The sequence below is a fragment of the Nicotiana sylvestris genome, chromosome 7 (assembly GCF_000393655.2).
Source record: "Nicotiana sylvestris chromosome 7, ASM39365v2, whole genome shotgun sequence".
Classification (NCBI taxonomy): Eukaryota; Viridiplantae; Streptophyta; class Magnoliopsida; order Solanales; family Solanaceae; genus Nicotiana; species Nicotiana sylvestris.
The window spans coordinates 50,354,751-50,373,960 of NC_091063.1; the positions used below are offsets into that span (position 1 = coordinate 50,354,751).

The 19,210-nt window shown below is 39.8% G+C and overlaps 1 protein-coding gene across 1 annotated transcript; it reads left to right on the forward strand.

Annotated features, from left to right (window-relative positions):
- The first annotated feature begins 301 nt into the window (after positions 1-301).
- LOC138873108 (uncharacterized) lies at positions 302-1,152 on the forward strand. The gene is made up of 2 exons (XM_070151547.1): positions 302-453; positions 537-1,152. Exons 1-2 carry the CDS (start codon positions 302-304, stop codon positions 1,150-1,152), a joined length of 768 nt encoding a protein of 255 aa, XP_070007648.1.
- The last annotated feature ends 18,058 nt before the right edge of the window (positions 1,153-19,210 follow it).

Here is a 19,210-nt window from a genome sequence, read left to right on the forward strand (position 1 = left end):
CAAGACTGTGGCAGGGAGTGAATTATCCAAGAAGTTAGATGAACAATTAAAAGCAAGCCAGGCCCAAGAACCCCAGAATTACTGAGGGGGAAGAAACTATTTCTTCTGAAATAGAGCATCTAACATCTCCCCCTAAAATTACATCTGAAGTAATATCTAAGGTTGCTGCAAATCTGAAAAATAGATTTGTTCTGGTAGGAAATGTAGCTGGGGTTGAGACCACTGAGTTTGGAAAAATTAGTGGTAAAAGTAAAAAGAGAAATAAAAGGAAAGTGAGGGTGCTCAAGGTAATGTGAGGGTAATGGAAAAAGGAGTGGCTAAATCTTCACCCACTCTTCTTAGTTTGAGTGAAGAAACGGAAGTTATGGTAGTATGGAGTGAGGAATTTGCTGGAGAAGAAGAAAGTGTAGAGAAAAAGGAGGAAGTGAGTCTAGAAAAGCTATTGAGGGGTTGGTTAGACTGGGGAAGAATTTTCAAGAACCTGTTCCATCAAGACAAGAATCCCTCAAAGATCTACTGAAACGCGTGTCTGACAGCTATAACCCAAAAAAGAAGAAGAGTTCAGGTGTTAAAATATCTGGAACTGCTAGGGTAAACAAGAAGATAAAGGCTGCCTCTTCTATCCTTGCAAGGACTCCTCCAACAAGAGGAAGAGCTACAAGGAGTCAGAAGAAGCAGAGTGAGGCTGAACTTGAGAAGGCCTTGAAAGAAAGTAAAAGAAAAGTTGCTGCAAAGGGAAAGAAAGAGGTGGTTGAGCCTGTTGAGGCAGTTGAAATTGAGGAGATGGACCTAGTCCTTCGTGATGAAGAGGAGGCAGAAGAGGTGGAGGTTGTGACTCCAAAAGCAAAGAAAATCAAAACTTCCAAAAAGAAGTCTCCTTCGAAGACAAAGTCAGCAGAACCTTCTACCTTGGCAAAAAGAACTAGGTCTGCCTTAAAGTCGAGAAAAGTGAAAGTAGTTGAGGAAGAAAAGAGTGAAGAAGAAGAAGAATCTGATGCAGAGAAGGACAAGATGGTTAAGTTTGGAAAAAGAACCATCTTGAAAGGAAGACTCCACAGGGACTTGGAGGAGGATGATGCTATTGGAAAAGTTACAACTGCAGGGTTGGAAGGACATGGTCCTTCAGATGGATGGAAAGCTTGCCAGAACTGAGATTGTGGACTTCATGGCAAATTGTGACATCAAAAATGGTAGTCACCAGTATGATGAAGGGAGTAATAGTGAGATTTGATGATAAGAAATTGGGAGAGATTCTAGGTGTACCTGCTGAAGGGTACAATGACTACAAAAGGTTAAAATGGCCAAACCTAGAAAACCTTCCCACATAACTTGCCATTAAAAGGAAGGTTGGTGATAATGAAGAAGAGCTTCAGCCCAAGGCTATATATAAAAGTTAGACGAAGCCACCCCACAAAGTTCTATTCGAATTTGTTAACAAAGTTGTGCTGCCTAGGCAGGAGAGAAGGCACATTGCCACATTCATGGACCTGGTCCTTATAGAATGTTTGGATAGTAGAAGGAAAATTAATTGGCCTAAGTTTATCTTCGAGCTTCTTGATAGGGTTCTGACTGGCACCAAAACTCATGTCATACTCTATGGTTTCATTCTCACGGTTGTACTTGCACACTTCAAGGTACCCATCAAGAAATGGAAAGTTAGTACAAGCAAGGATCACTTTGGGAAAAATACTTTGACTGCATGTGATTATGAAGTCCACACCACTCCCAAAGATCTGGTTCATCCAAGAAGGTACCTGTGAATAGCAAAGTGTGAGCTTTGGTACAAGAGAGTAGGGCTAAGGATGCTGAAGTTGAGAGGCCGAAGAAGAGGCTAGCTGAAGTAGAAACTGAGAGGGATGCTCCCAGGGCTGAGCTTGCAAAGGAAAAAGAGAAGAATGATGTCATTCTTCATGATATGATGAAGTTACTTCAGGCCAGAAACCAAGAACCTGGTCCTTCCCAGCCTTGAAGCCTTCCTAGCCTAGTTAGATAAACTAGTGACCCGGATAAGATTTCTTGTTCTTTTTGCTCATGATCCAGTATTTTTATTTCTCTTTATGCTTTGTGGATGACTAGTATCAATGACAATCCATTGTTTTTGTGCTCTAATTGTTTGTTGATGCTTCTTAGATGGCAAATAACATTAGATTGATAAATGGTGCTTGACTCCCTTATTGCATTTGAAGTAGCCCCAGTGGCCATGAGTAATATCTACAAAAATCTGGTTATCTAACATAATTATGTAACTTTTCGATGATGCAAAAAAGGGAAAGATAGGTTGATCTTTTTACTTTGGACTGTGATGTTTATAACCTAATGAACCTGGTCCTTGATGATTTGTGACTTTAGAATGAAAAGTGTTCTAACATTATGTTGATGTTGAGCTGAGTTGACACAGGGCCTATGCTTATGAAAAGCAAAGAGTTTGTCATCATCAAAAAGGGGGAATTTATAGGCCCAAGTAAAGTTTGTTTTGATGATTGACAAAGGAACTCAAGCATAAACCAGGTCCATACACAGTAAACATAGACACAGGCAGAATTCAAGCACAAGACATGCACGTGAAGGAGATAAGCTTAAATTGTTATATATGATATCTCCTTAAAGAAAAAGTTGCATCATTGATAAGGAAAAAGACTTCTTACTCGAAGAGAACTCTATCCAAGATAAGGGAGGAGTTAGAAATCAAAGATAACTAGAACTCTTCCACCAAGAGGAAGAGTATAGTATTGAAACTCTAGTTATTTCCTATTCTACTAACTCTATAAATTGCATGATGTTCTCACTTTACAAGTACGCACAAACGCTGAAGTTAAACGTGAGTTCAGAGCAAAATAGCAAGGCATTTTGCAAACAATTTGTGTGTGATTCAAGTGTGCGAACTTGAAGCTACATGAACCAAATAGAAGAACCAGTTACACGTGTTTGTCGTTTATTCTAGTTTCATTGTAGTAGGGCTTTTGAGTTGTACCTTTCAGCTTTATTTAGAAGCAATTGTACTGGGTACTCTGAGTGTTGTATTCAAGTTAGTGTTAACTTGAAGTTGTCGCAACAACTAGAGGTTGGTTGCCACAACGGGATTAGAGGTAATTCTTAGATTTACAAAGGTCTTGTAAATGTTGTTTTGGCTCAGTGCTTTAGTGAAATGTTGGAAAAAATCCTACTAAGTAGTAGGTCGTGATTTTTTCACCTTTTGAGCCGGGCGTATTCCACGTAAAAATTCTTGTGTTCTTTACTTTCCGCATTTAATATTTCCGCAATAATAGTATATGGAGCACATAGAAGACCAGGTCCTTCTATAATCTGTGCACGCGAAAATTGAACACAACACAAATTATCCCCTCCCCTCTTGTGTGGCGTTGAAGTACGTAGAAAACATCAAATCCCTTCTCTCTTTAGAAAATTTTATAAAATAATACTCGTTTCTCAACTTAAAAATAGCCAAGTAATTTATTTTCTAAATGTCGCTAATTCTGGTACGTTCATTTTGTAAATTATTCCATGGTTTTAACAAGCAAACAAAGAGAAAACAAAATACTAGTCGATTGGAAATAAAGATGTCAATTTTTATCTTTTTTTTTTTCATTATTGTAGCTCTAGTTTGGCCATAAAATTTGTGAGCTTTTTTCAAATTCTGTTTTCACGTATTTTGTTTTAAAATTTTAAATTTTTTTTAGCAGATTTTGAAAATAAAATCTTCAAATTTCAACAGCAGCTCTAGAGTAGTTTTTAAAGTTTTTTACTCATAAACGTCAAATTCTTTTCCAGTAAAATATATGTCCAAACACAATTAACTATCAAAAATTATTTTTTATCTCATCTTCAAAAAGTTATTTTTTTAAGTTTCAACTAAATCTATATCCAAACGCTAGCGTAATCTGTTCGGCCAGTGTTCATATATAAAGTAGGAATCTTCCTGTGGACATACTGCCGTAATACTATACTACCTAATTTTAGACATTTGCATTACATTATTGCCCGCATAAAAGTATTAGAAAAAATAGTGTCACCTGTATTTAATGATGGCTTTATTCCTTAGAGAATGGAAAAGATGCACACGTTGTCCCCGAGATTCTTGACTTTTCGTCAAAATCATGATTCATGCTCTCTCCATGCAAAGCCATATTGTGCTAGTTCTAATCAAAGTTGTGCTCGGTGATATTTCTTAATGAAAAACAGTGAGGGATTCAATTTTTGGAATTCAATAGGTTTTTAAAGGGATACCAATGATTATACATGTATATACTCCACTCATGCGTGTGTTACTGTGAAATTCGAGTTTTTTTTTTTGGTGAAAAATGAAGACAATGTTAAGCTAATTAGAGAATATAAGTATCATTGTTCACTGGAGTATCATTAAGGATACTCTCATTACCAAGTCAAGTAAAAAATATTACACACAGTAAACGAAATCCAGAGCTAATCAAGATAATGTGTGTCTATATATTACGAGAACCTGGAACTTGAGCAACTTGCTTGAATATTCAAACCCCTTAATTAGCTTTATTTCTTTTTCTTGTCTAGTTGTCGACTTTCATTTATTTATACGCACGTTTGAACGTCATCCTAATATCACAAAGCTAATTACTAGCTACAGTTGGGCAGTTCCGATCTGGACGGGTTGAGCACATGTGGAACTTGCACGTACGGGCACATATAACTAATGCGATATTTAGTTAATACAAAACATTTGTAGGGGTATAAAGAAAGAAAACAAGTATTTCCAGCGAAAAAGAAATATTATAGCGTAAACTTTTAAAGCCGCAACACGAGAAGAAGATACAACTACAACTAAAGGAAAAGAACAAGATGATTAAGAGACACACAGACTGGGATTGAACTGGTGAATTTATATAGTTGCAACTCTACTCGTGATGAGTGATTTCCCACTACTAGAAATCCGGAAATTAGCAACCAAAATTAGACGGTCCAAAAAAGTAACCAAAATTGGTCGGTAAAGAAGAGAAAAATATTTTATATTTATTTTAAATAAATTACCGACAAAAGTTGGTCAGTAAAGTGGTCAACAAGTTGACCGAACTGGTCAGACTTGTTTAGTCAAAGATAATTTCACATTACCGACCAACTTTGATCGGTAATGTGGGACCCAGTTAAAATTTTTTAATAGTTATATTATTATTTAAAATAATTTATAAAATATAAAGAAATCTTATTTAAAATTACCGACCAAAGTTGGTCGGTTAATACTGAGGGAAACATTTACCGACTAACTTTGGTCGCTATACTTTAATTTCTGAAAAATAACCGACCAAAGTTGGTCGGCTATTAGGTCAACATTGGTCAAAATTTAAAATCACTTTTATATTTACTATCTAAATAATATAAATGTAATCCATTAACACTTTTGTAGTAAAAGGGATGAATATACTAACATATACTATAACATGCTATATATGTAGTTAAAATAGTATAATGAAGCGTGTATATATATATATATATATATATATATATATATATATATATATATATATATATATATATATATATATATATATATATATATATATATATATATATATATATATATATATATATATATATATATATATATATATATATATATATATATATATATATATATATATATATATATATATATATATATATATATATATATATATATATATATATATATATATATATATATATATATATATATATATATATATATATATATATATATATATATATATATATATATATATATATATATATATATATATATATATATATATATATATATATATATATATATATATATATATATATATATATATATATATATATATATATATATATATATATATATATATATATATATATATATATATATATATATATATATATATATATATATATATATATATATATATATATATATATATATATATATATATATATATATATATATATATATATATATATATATATATATATATATATATATATATATATATATATATATATATATATATATATATATATATATATATATATATATATATATATATATATATATATATATATATATATATATATATATATATATATATATATTGTTTTTTATATTCAATGGTGCATCTGAGTAAGTTATAAGTCGATGAATCAATTTTCAAACATATATATTTGATGATAAATTATATATACTAATTAGGATCTTCACAAGTCTATCAATCCATTAACTATGTTATAATACAACTTATAAATACAGTAACATATACTATAACATGTTATATATGTAGTTAAAGTATTACAATGAAGTGGATGTGTGTTTGTGTGTGTGTGTGTGTGTCTATACATATATATATATATATATATATATATATACTTTGATAGCCGTATATATATAAGAACATGAAGCGCTAGGAACACAAGGTCGGATTCTTTTAGGGATTGATAGACTTGTAAATTGATTCATCGACTTATATCTTATTTAGATGCATCAATGAATATTAAAAACAAAATATTTTGACCTATATCGATTAATATAAAAAACAAAATACCTCGACCTAAAATAGAATAATATTATATTAGTTTATCAATTGATTAATTATTCGTACGTGTGTAGTAATGTATAAGATCGATCATCAATTACAATATAGTTTATTTCTGTGTGTGAAATTACTCATATACTTAAATATAACTTAAAATTTTACATACATAGATGCTATTATAATCTAATAAAGTAAGTATCTAGTTAATATAATTTTTTGTAAAGATTATGCTTATAGTTTATAATTTTTTAAAATAATTGCAGTTAAATAGAATAAATGTTTATAGTACATATGACAATTTTTATAGTTTATAATATGTTAAAAAATAAAAACGAAAAAAAAAGAATTTGATTTTTAAAAAAAAAAACCGATCAAAGTTGGTCGGTATTTGGTCAAACGTTCAACACTTAATGTACGGACCAAAATACCGACCAACGTTCGTCGGTAAGTCTGAAAACAGACCTGAAATATACGGGATTCCCCCCCCCCCATTGTGACAACCCGGCCAGTCGTCTCATGAGTTACCGCTCCATTTCCCCCATTTCAGCTTCTTTACGCTTCGTTATCTGTGTTTTATGTGATCGAGTTTATTAGTTCGAGTTCGGAGAGGATTTGGTAATAAATGAGACACTTAGTCTCTTTTAAGAAGGCTTAAGTTGGAAAAGTCAACCGGATGTTGACTTATGTGTTAGAAGGCTCGGAAGTTAGTTCCGATGGTTCAGTTAGCTTTAGGAGGTGATTTGTGACTTAGGAGCGCGATCAGAATGGGTTTTGGAGTTGTAGAGAAGATTTAGGCTTGAATTGGCGAAATTGATATTTTGGCAAATTCTGGTTGATAGGCGAGATTTTGATATAAGGGTCGGAATGGAATTCCGAGAGTTGCACTAGCTTCATTATTTCATTTGGGATGTGTGTGCAAAATTTCAGGTCATTCGGACGAGATTTGATAGACCTTTTGATCGAAAGCATAATTTAAAAATTCTTGGAGTTCTTAGGCCTGAATCCTATGTTAAATTGGTGATTTGATGTTGTTGTGAGTGTTCCGAAGTTTTGAGCAAGTTTGAACGATGTCATGAGATGTGTTGGTGCAATTGATTTGAAGTTCCGGGAGTTCCGGGTAGGTTCCGGGATGTTTTAGTGCAAAAATCATAGCTATAGCATGTCTACAGGGGTTGCAGACCCCAGAACTCACTCACGCGGTCCGCACAAAAATGAGTGCGCCCGCGGTGAGTGTTGTGCGGACCGCACAAAAGCGGCCGCAGACGCAGCCGTGGTAGACGTCGCGCGGACCGCACAAAAGTGGGCGCGGCCGCAGTGAAGAACCCTCCCGCTAGTCCTACTTCGGAAGCTCATATCCTTTGATTTCTAAGGAATTTTGAGGTGATTCAAAAATGAAAGTTGTATCTCTTCGTGTCTAGTTTTCAGAAAGGTAAAGATATTACACTTTGGACATCTGTACCAAAAGTTATGGTTAAAACACTAAAGCCTATCACTGCAGAGAGAGGCCTGTGCGGCCGCGACTGCCTTTGCGCGGACCGCACTAGCTTGCGCAGACCGCGGTCGTTTTGGTGTGGCCCGCGGTAGCTGAAACCTGAATGGTACCTATAAATATGAAGTTTTGGGTTTTATTTAATATTTGACCTAGAGAGCTCGGATTTTGGCGATTTTTCGAAGGTTTTTCAAGAAATTCATCGGGGTAAGTGATTTTAACTCAGATTTGGCTAGTATACATGAATCTATAACTGAATTCATCATTTAATTCGTGATTTGAGATGGAATTTGGGAAGAAAATTGTGAAACCTTTCAAAAATATAAAATGATGATTTGAAGGACCAAATGGTATCGGAATTGGATAATTTTGGTATGGTTAGACTCGTGAGGGTATGAGGATTCTGAAAATGTAAATTTTACCCGATTTCGAGACATGGGCCCGGGGCTCGGGTTTTGCTAATTTCGGGATTTTTGATATTTTTTCGAATGTTTTCGCTTGGGCTTTGTTCCCTTAGCATATTGTGACGTATTCGTTCTGATTTTGGATAGATTCGACGCGTGTGGAGGCCGATTCGAGGGGCAAAGGGCGTCGCGAGCTAGAGAATTAGCCAGTTCGAGGTGAGTAATAGTTGTAAATGATATCCTGAGGGTTTGAAACCCCAGATTGCACATCGTAGTGCTATATTGAGGCAAGATACGCATTGGATGATGAGCGTGGGGTCTTTCACTACTGGGTATTGTGACTTGGTTCATCCCGATTGATGACTTTACTGAATATTTGACTGAAATTCATTTGTTATAATCATGATTTGGGTTGATTACTATATTTGGGCTTCGTGCCAACTATTTGAACCCTTCGAGGATTTTTATCACTGTTTCCTTACTGCTTGACTTATTATTTGAACTCAGTCCTGTTGATATCTACTGTTTTACAAACTCAGCCACTTTTACTCAGATTTGAAACTTAAATGATATTTCTACATCATGTTTTGGGCTGAGAACTACTGTTTTACTAATGCCCAAGGGGCTTATGAAGATTTCTGGACTGAGTAAGGCAGAGGGCCATATGTGAGGATATGTTGAGTGATATGAGGCCGAGGGCCTGAGATACTATTTATGGCATGCGGTGTCTTGAGTGATGTGAGGATATGATGAGTGATGATGCCACGAGGTGGCTTGATATAGCGCTTGGGCCGTAAGGGGCCCCTCTGGAGTCTGCACACCCACAGTGAGCACGGGTACCCATGTTATTTGAAACAGTGGTAACAATGACATGTATGATGCAATTTGGTCAAGTAACAATGGCTGACCATTATGCTGAGTGATTGTGAGGTAGCCCGAGGGGCTGATACTATACTGAGAGTGAGCCCGAGGGGCTGATACTACGCTGAGCGATTGATACTGTGCCCGAGGGGCGGATTTCTACTTGTTAATTACTTGTTAAATTACTTGTTTTATTTGTTTTAAAAAGGAATATCATTTGATTTCTTTACTGATTTACTGCTTTAAGTGATTTTACTGCTTGATATGGAATTGCTTTGTGCCTTTACGTGTTTTCATACTTTCAGCCATTATTTGTAATTATTACTCACTGAGTCGGAGTACTCACATTACTCCCTACACCATGTGTGCAGATTCAGGTATAGCAGAGTCCGCACCTGAGCGTTGATTCCTTCTAGGCTAGACAGTGATTTGGAGTTACGAGGTAGTTGTTGACGTCCGCAGCCCCTTGTCTCTCTTATCCTCTATCATTTATGTTTTCAAGAGACTGTTGTATCGGATTCTGTACTTTGCAGACCTATAGCAGATTCTGTAGTAGCTCATGACTTGTGATACCCCGGTTTGGGCTGTGTCGGGATGGTTCCTGCTGTTATTATCGTTAAATTCTGCAATTTATGAATATTATATTATATGTTACTACTGTTTATGATGATTAACTGTTTAAAGAGGTGTTCCGTTTTGGTCTGGCTGGCCTTGTCTCCGCGAGAGGCGCCATCACGACCGGGTTCGGGGATTGGGTCGTGACAAGTTGGTATCAGAACCAAGGTTACTTAGGTCTCACGAGTCATGAGCAGGTTTAGTAGAGTCTCGCAGATCGGTACGGAGTCGTCTGTATTTATCCGCGAGAGGCTGCAGAACCTTTAGGAAAAATTTTATATTCTTGAAACTCTTGTCGTGCGAACTTGTTGGTCCGAGTACTAAACTTTTGATATTCCATTCTCTCACAGATGGTGAGGACGCGAGTTACCGGACGAGGTGGACGACCACCAGTGCCACCCACTGAGGCCACCAGAGGTCGTGGACACGGTCGTGGACGTGGCAGAGGCAGAGCAGCGAGGGCAGCACCTGTTGATGCACCGGCTGCCCCGGTTCCGGATTAGGCTCCCACTATGGATGCTCCAGCAGCACCAGTTTAGGCACCAGTTGTGCCTATCGTGATTCCGGGTCTTCAGGAGGCCTTGGCACAGATCTTATCAGTTTGCACTGGCCTGGATCAGGCAGTTTCAGCCACTACAGTAGCAGCTACTTCACAGGCCGGGGGAGGCAATCAGACCCCCGCTGCTCGCACACCTGAGCAAGTAGTGCAGGGACTACAGACACCGGGGGCACCTCCAGCTCAGTCGGTTGCACCAGCTCAGGAGTTTATTGTGCCAATTATGCCGGATGATGAGCAGCGTCGTCTTGAGAGGTTTGGTAGACTCCATCCTCCGTCATTTAGTGGTACCGAGGGCGAGGATGCCCAGGGTTTTCTTGATAAGTGTCAGCAGATGCTCCGTACATCAGGGATTCTTGAGACTACTGGTGTGGCATTTACCACCTTTCAGTTTACTGGGGCTGCCTTCACAGGGTGGGAGGCGTATGAGAGGCGTAGGCCGGTTGTAGCAGTGCCCCTTACTTGGTAGCAGTTCTCCACTCTCTTCTTGGAGAAGTATGTGCCGCAGTCCCGCAAAGAGGAGCTGCGTAGACAGTTTGAGTGGTTGCGACAGGGGGATATGACTGTATCACAGTATGAGTCGAGGTTTTCTGAGTTGGCTCGTCATGCCATTTGGATGGTTCCGACAGATCATGAGAGGATCAGGATTTTTTGATGGCCTTAACTATCACCTCCATATTCTTATGACCCGAGAGAGGGTGTTGGGTGCTACGTTCGAGGAGGTGGTTGATATCGCTCGCGAGATTGAGACATTGCGCCGTTAGGATCGAGAGGAGAGGGAGGCCAAGAAGCCTCGAGGATCTGGCAATTATAGTGGTGCTTCTTCGAGGGGCCAGTTTCAGCATGGTAGAGGCCGTTCTTTTAGGCATGCTCAGTCAGCCCGCCCAGAGTATCGCGGGGCATCTTTGGGTCATGGTCATCATGGATCTCAGTGGGGCCAGTCATCACTTAGTGCCCTTCCAGCCCAGGGTTCATCTCGTGCCCCATCAACTTAGGGTTCTTCTATGCCGAGTCCATCAGCTGGTCACTCCGATGTGAGGGGTTCCCTTCAGTCCCCTTCTATAGCACTTGGGAGTTGTTATGAGTGTGGAGAGTTTGGACATGTGTGAAGGCAGTGTCCTCGTCGTATGGCTAGTTTATCTCAGCAGAGGGGTCAGCCCTCGACTACTACTCCAGTTACCTCACCACCCGCCCAGCCAGCTAGGGGTGGAGGTCATGCAGCTAGGGGTCGCCTCAGAGGGGGAGGTCGATCAGGGGGCGGTCAGGCCCGTTTCTATGCACTTCCTGGAAGGCCTGATGCTATTGCTTAAGATGCTGTCATTACAGGTGTTGTTTCAGTCTGCCACAGAGATGCCTCTGTATTATTTGATCCTGGTTCCACCTTTTCTTATGTGTCATCATACTTTGCTCGTTATTTGGGTACGCCCCGTGAGTTTCTTGCTTTACCTGTTCATGTATCTACCCGAATGGGCGATACTGTTGTTGTAGACCGTGTGTACTGGTCATGTGTGATGACTATTGGGGGTCTGGAGACCCGAGTGGATCTATTGCTATTGAGCATGGTGGATTTTGATGTCATTTTGGGCATGGATTGGCTATCTCCGTGTCGTGCTATTCTAGACTGTCATGCTAAGACAGTCACTTTGGCTATGCCGGGTGTACCGCGGATCGAGTGGTGTGGTGTGACTGATTATATCCCTAGTAGAGTGATCTCTTTCTTGAAGGCCCAGCGTATGGTTGGGAAGGGTTGCCTTTCATATCTAGCATTTGTGAGGGATGTTGGAGCTGAGACTCCTAGTATTGATTTTGTCCCAGTTGTGAGGAATTTTCCCGATGTTTTTCCTGTAGACCTGCGGGCATGCCACCGGGAAGGGATATTGATTTTGGTATTGACCTGGTGCCGGGCACTCAGCCCATTTCTATTCCGCCATATCGTATGGCACCAGCAGAGTTGAAGGAATTGAAAGAACAACTTCAGGAACTCCTAGATAAGGGGTTCATTCGGCCTAGTGTGTCCCCTTGGGGTGCACCGGTTTTTTTTGTGAAGAAGAAGGATGGCACGATGAGAATGTGCATTGATTATAGGCAATTGAACAAAGTAACAATCAAGAACAAGTATCATTTGCCTCGCATTGATGATTTATTTGATCAACTTCAGGGAGCGAGGGTGTTATCCAAGATTGATCTCCGTTCGAGTTATCACCAGTTGAAGATCAGGGATTCAGATATTCTTAAGATTGCTTTCAAGACCAGATATGGTCATTATGAGTTTCTTGTTATGTCCTTCGGGCTAACCAATGCCCCAGCAGCATTCATGCATCCAATGAACAGTGTATTTTGGCCTTATTTGGATTCGTTTGTTATTGTATTCATTGATGATATTCTGGTGTACTCGCGTAGTCAGGAGGAGCACGCAGAGCATTTGAGAGTTGTGTTGTAGAGACTGAGGGAAGAGAAGCTTTATGCAAAATTCTCCAAGTGTGAGTTTTGGCTCAGTTCAGTGGATTTCTTAGGGCACGTGGTGTCCAGCGAGGGTATACAGGTTGATCCTAAGAAGATAGAGGCAGTTCAGAGTTGGCCCAGACCGTCCTCAACCACAGAGATTCGTAGCTTTCTTGGGTTAGCAGGTTATTATCGTCGGTTTATTCAGGGATTTTCATCCATTGCATCACCCTTGACCAAGTTGACTCAGAAGGGTGCTCCATTCGTATGGTCGGACGAGTGTGAGGAGAGCTTTCAGAAGCTCAAGACAGCCTTGACCACAGCTCCAGTGTTGGTTTTGCCATCAGCTTTAGGTTCATATACTGTGTATTGTTATGCTTCAAGAGTTGGGATTGGTTGTGTGTTGACGCAGGAGGGTAGAGTTATTGCTTATGCTTCTCGGCAGTTGAAGCCCCACGAGAAGAACTACCTCGTTCATGATTTGGAGTTGGCTGCCATAGTTCACGCATTGAAGATTTGGAGGCATTACTTATATGGCGTATCTTGTGAGTTGTTCACTGATCATCGCAGTCTTCAGCATTTGTTCAAGTAAAAGGATCTTAATTTGAGGCAGCGGATATGGTTGGAGTTGCTTAAGGATTATGATATCACTATATTGTACCATCCGGGAAAGGCCAATGTGGTGGCCGATGCTTTGAGCTGAAAGGCAGTGAGTATGGGGAGTTTGGCATATATTCTAGTTGGGGAGAGACCTCTTGCGGTTGATGTTCAGGCCTTGGCCAATCGGTTCGTGAGGTTGGATATTTCGGAGCCCAGTCGGGTGTTGGCTTCTATGGTTTCTCGGTCTTCTTTATATGATCGCATCAGAGAGTGCCAATATGATGATCCGCATTTGCTTGTCCTTAGGGACAGAGTCCAGCATGATGATGCCAGAGATGTGACCGTCGGTGATGATGGTGTGTTGAGGATGCAGGGCCGGATTTGTGTGCCCAATGTGGATGGGCTTAGAGAGCTGATTCTAGATGAGGCCCATAGCTCGCGGTATTCCATTCATCCGGGTGCCGCAAAGATGTATCAGGATTTGAGGCAGCACTATTGGTGGAGAAGAATGAAGAAACATATTGTGGGATTTGTAGCTCGGTGTCTCAACTGTCAGCAGGTGAAGTATGAGCATCAGAGACGGGGTGGTTTGTTTCAGCAGATGGTTATTCCTGAGTGGAAGTGGGAGAGAATCACTATGGACTTTGTGGTTGAACTTCCTCGGACTTTGAAGAAGTTCGATGCTATTTGGGTGATTGTGGATCGGCTGACCAAGTCTGCGCACTTCATTCCTGTGTGTACTACGTATTCTTCAGAGTGGTTGGAAGGGATTTATATCCGGGAGATTGTTCGGTTGCATGGCGTTCCTGTTTCCATCATGTCAGATAGAGGTACTCAGTTTACTTCACAGTTTTGGAGAGCCGTGCAGAGAGAGTTGGGTACTCAGGTAGAGTTGAGCACAGCATTTCATCCTCAAACGAACGGACAGTCCGAGCGTACTATTTAAATATTGGAGGACATGTTGCGTGCTTGTGTTATTGACTTTGGAGGTTCATGGGATAAGTTTCTACCACTTGCAGAGTTTTCTTACAACAACAACTACCAGTCGAGTATTCAGATGGCTCCATATGAGGCTTTGTACGGGAGGCAGTGTAGATCTCTGGTTGGTTGGTTCGAGCCCGGCGAGGCTAGACTATTGGGGACAGATTTGGATCAGGCTACCTTAGAGAAGGTGAAGGTGATTCAGGAGAGGCTTCGTATAGCGCAGTCACGTCAGAAGAGTTATGCGGACTGGAAGGTTCGAGATGTGTCCTACATGGTCGGTGAGAAGGTCTTGCTGAAGGTTTCGCCCATGAAGGGTGTTATGCGATTTGGGAAGAAAGGCAAGTTGAGTCCTAGGTTCATTGGGCCTTTTGAGGTGCTTCGGAGGATTGAGGAGGTGGCTTATGAGCTTGCTTTGCCACCCAACCTGTCGAGTGTGCATCCGGTATTTCATGTTTCTGTGCTCCGGAAGTATAGTGGGGATCCCTCTCATGTTTTGGACTACAGCACGGTTCAGTTGGATGATGATTTGACCTTTGATGTGGAGCCAGTAGCTATTTTGGGTCGCCAGGTTCGGAAGTTGAGGTCAAAGGATATAGCTTCAGTGAAGGTGCAGTGGAGAGGTCGGCCCGTGGAGGAGGCTACCTGGGAGACGAGCGGGAGATACGGAGCAGATATCCTCATCTGTTTGAGGCTTCAGGTATATTTCTTGACTCGTTCGAGGACGAACGTTTGTTTAAGTTGGGGAGGATGTGACGACCCGGCCAGTCATCTCATGAGTTACCGCTCCATTTTCCCCATTTCAGCTTCTTTACGCTTCGTTATCCATGTTTTATGTGATCGAGTTTATTAGTTCGCGTTCGGAGAGGATTTGGTAAGAAATGAGACATTTAGTCTCTTTTAAGAAGGCTTAAGTTGGAAAAGTCAACCGGATGTTGACTTATGTGTTAGAAGGCTTGGAAGTGAGTTCTGATGGTTTGGTTAGCTTCGGGAGGTGATTTGTGACTTAGGAGCGCGATCGGAATGGGTTTTGGAGTTGTAGAGAAGATTTAGGCTTGAATTGGCGAAATTGATATTTTGGCAAATTCCGGTTGATAGGCGAGATTTTGATATAGGGGTCGGAATGGAATTCCGAGAGTTGCAGTAGCTTCATTGTGTCATTTGGGATGTGTGTGCAAAATTTCAGGTCATTCGGACGAGATTTGATAGACCTTTTGATCTAAAGCATAATTTAAGAGTTCTTGGAGTTCTTAGGCCTGAATCCTATGTTAAATTGGTGATTTGATGTTGTTGTGAGCTTTCCGAAGTTTTGAGCAAGTTTGAACGATGTCATGAGATGTGTTGGTACAATTGGTTTGAAGTTCCGGGAGTTCCGGGTAGGTTCTGGGATGTTTTAGTGCAAAAATCATAGCTGTAGCAGGTCTATAGGGGTTGCAGACCCCGAAACTCACTCACGCGGTCCGCACAAAAATGAGTGCGCCCGCGATGAGTTCTGTGCGGACCGCACAAAAGGACGCGGACGCGGCCGCGGTAGGAGTCGCGCGGACCACACAAAAGTGGGCGCGGCCGCGGTGAAGAACGCTCCCGCTGGTCCTACTTCAGAAGCTCATATCTTTTGTTATACAAGGAATTTTGAGGTGATTCAAAAGCAAAAGTTGTAGCCCTTCATGTCTGGTTTCCATAAAGGTAAAGATATTACAATTTGGACATCTGTAGAAAAGGTTATGGCCAAAACACTAAAGCATGTCACTGCAGAGAGAGGCCTGTGCGGCCGCGGCTGCCTTTGCGCGGACCGCGGTCATTTTGGTACGGCCTGCGGTAGCTGAAACCTGAGGGGTACCTATAAATACGAAGTTTTGGGTTTTGTTTAATATTTTGACCTAGAGAGCTCGGATTTTGGTGATTTTTTGAAGGTTTTTCAAGAAATTCATCGGGGTAAGTGATTTTAACTCAGATTTGGCTAGTATACATGAATCTATCACTAAATTCATCATTTAATTCGTGATTTGAGATGGAATTTGGGAAGAAAATTGTGAAACCTTTCAAAAATGTAAAATGATGATTTGAAGGACCAAATGGTATCGGAATTGGATAATTTTGGTATGGTTAGACTCGTGAGGGTATGAGCATTCTGAAAATGTAAATTTTACCCGATTTTGAGACATGGGCCCGGGGCTCGGGTTTTGCTAATTTCGGGATTTTTGATATTTTTTCGAATGTTTTCGCTTGGGCTTTGTTCTCTTAGCATATTGTGACGTATTCGTTCTGATTTTGGATAGATTCGACGCGCGTGGAGGCCAATTCGAGGGGCAAAGGGCGTCGCAAGCTAGAGAATTAGCCAGTTCGAGGTGAGTAATAGTTGTAAATGATGTCCTGAGGGTTTGAAACCCCGGATTGCACATCGTAGTGCTATATTGAGGCAAGATACACGCTGGATGATGAGCGTGGGGTCTTTCACTACTGGGTATTGTGACTTGGTCCATCCCGATTGATGACTTTACTGAATATTTGACTGAAATTCATTTGTTATCATCATGATTTGGGCTGATTGCTATATTTGGGCTTCGTGCCAACTATTTGAACCCTTCGGGGATTTTTATTACTGTTTCCTTACTGCTTGACTTATTATTTGAACTCAGTCCAGTTGATATCTACTGTTTTACAAACTCAGCCACTTTTACTCAGATTTGAAACTTAAATGATATTTCTACATCATGTTTTGGGCTGAGAACTACTGTTTTACTAATGCCCAAGGGGCTTATGATGATTTCTGGACTGAGTGAGGCCGAGGGCCATATGTGAGGATATGCTGAGTGATATGAGGCCGAGGGCCTGAGATACTATTTATGCCATGCGGTGGCTTGAGTGATATGAGGATATGCTGAGTGATGATGCCACGAGGTGGCTTGATATAGCGCTTGGGCCGTAAGGGGCCCCTCCGGAGTTTGCACACCCACAGTGAGCACGGGTACCCATGTGATTTGAAATAGTGGTAACAATGACACTGTATGATGCAATTTGGTCAGGTAACAATGGCTGACCATTATGCTGAGTGATTGTGAGGTAGCCCGAGGGGCTGATACTGTACTGAGAGTGAGCCCGAGGGGCTGATACTACGCTGAACGATTGATACTGTGCCCAAGGGGCGGATTTCTACTTGTTAATTACCTGTTAAATTACCTGTTTTACTTGTTTTAAAAAGGAATATCATTTGATTTCTTCACTGATTTACTGGTTTAAGTGATTTTACTGCTTGATATGGAATTGCTTTGTGCCTTTACGTGTTTTCATACTTTCAGCCATTATTTGTAATTATTACTCACTGAGTCGGATTACTCACATTACTCCTGCACCGTGTGTACAAATTCAGGTATAGCAGAGTCCGCACCTGAGCGTCGATTCCTTCCAAGCTAGGCAGTGATTTGGAGTTACGAGGTAGTTGTTGACGTCCGCAACCCCTTGTCTCTCTTATCCTCTATCATTTATGTTTTCAAGAGACTGTTGTATCGGATTCCGTACTTTGTAGACCTATAGCAGATTCTATAGTAGCTCATGACTTGTGACACCCCGGTTTGGGCTGTGTCGGGATGGTTCCTGCTGTTATTATCGTTAAATTCCCCAATTTATGAATATTATATTATATGTTACTACTGTTTATGATGATTAACTGTTTAAAGAGGTGTTCTGTTTTGGTCTGGCTGGCCTTGTCTCCGTGAGAGGCGCCATCACGACCGGGTTCGGGGATTGGGTCGTGACACCCATTTTTCATATCTCTCTTCTCAAAATTCCTTAAACTGCCACTCAATACCTTCCCCTCTCCCTCTCTATTTTGCTCTCACAAATCCCATTCACTACCCCGTGTCGCCACCGTCCAGCTGCCGTCGTGTCGTCGCTGCTGCCACTGCCACTACTGCGTCTCTCCTTCTCCACCTCCTAAAAATTCTAGGTTTGAATTACAATTTATATCTTTTGTGTATAAATCTAATATTTTGTTTATTAGCTATGAATTAGTTTCAATTGATTATTTAACATTATATTTTATAGAAATCTAGGGTTTAGGTCTTGTTTTAATTGAATTGATTACATATGGTATAAATTGAATGTTTGAAATTGTATTGTCTTGAATAGTTTAGTTAGAATCTAGGGTTTAGGATTTGTTCTTGTGAATCGAACTTTTAGGATATGAAGTGAACTTTTAGGATTTGTAGTTGAACTTTTAGTTTAAGAATTGAACTTTTAGTTTATGAATTGAACTTTTAGTTTATAAATTGAAATTTTAGGATATGAAGTGAACTTTTAGGATTTGTAGTTGAAGTTTAATTTATGAATTGAACCTTTTGGATATGAATTGAATTTTTAGTTTATGAATTGAAGTTTTTGGATATGAATTGAACTTTTAGTTTATAAATTAAAATTTTAGGATATGAAGTGAACTTTTAGGATTTGTAGTTGAACTTTTAGTTTATGAATTGAACGTTTAGTTTATGAATTGAACTTTAAGTTTATGGACCTTTTAGGATATGAATTAACTAAAAAATGATTATGATATTAATTAACTAAATTAATTAGTTCTTGTTTAATTTGTATAGATGGAACATCGTACTTGGATGTATAATAGGAATTCCTAATCGGCGGAGATTGCGGGAGGATTTTGTAGAAGGGGTTGATGACTTTATTAGACATGCAATATCACTTCCACCATACCAAAGTGAAGGAGTAATTTGGTGCCCTTGTATCAGGTGACTGT

What these genes read in the sequence shown, in the direction of transcription:
- LOC138873108 (XM_070151547.1), top strand. Translation starts at nt 302, where the DNA reads ATGGAAAAAGGAGTGGCTAAATCTTCACCCACTCTTCTTAGTTTGAGT. An exon ending in GAAAAGCTATTGAGGGGTTG is followed by an intron (nt 454 to 536) that starts GTTAGACTGGGG and finishes CGTGTCTGACAG; the next exon opens with CTATAACCCAAAAAAGAAGA.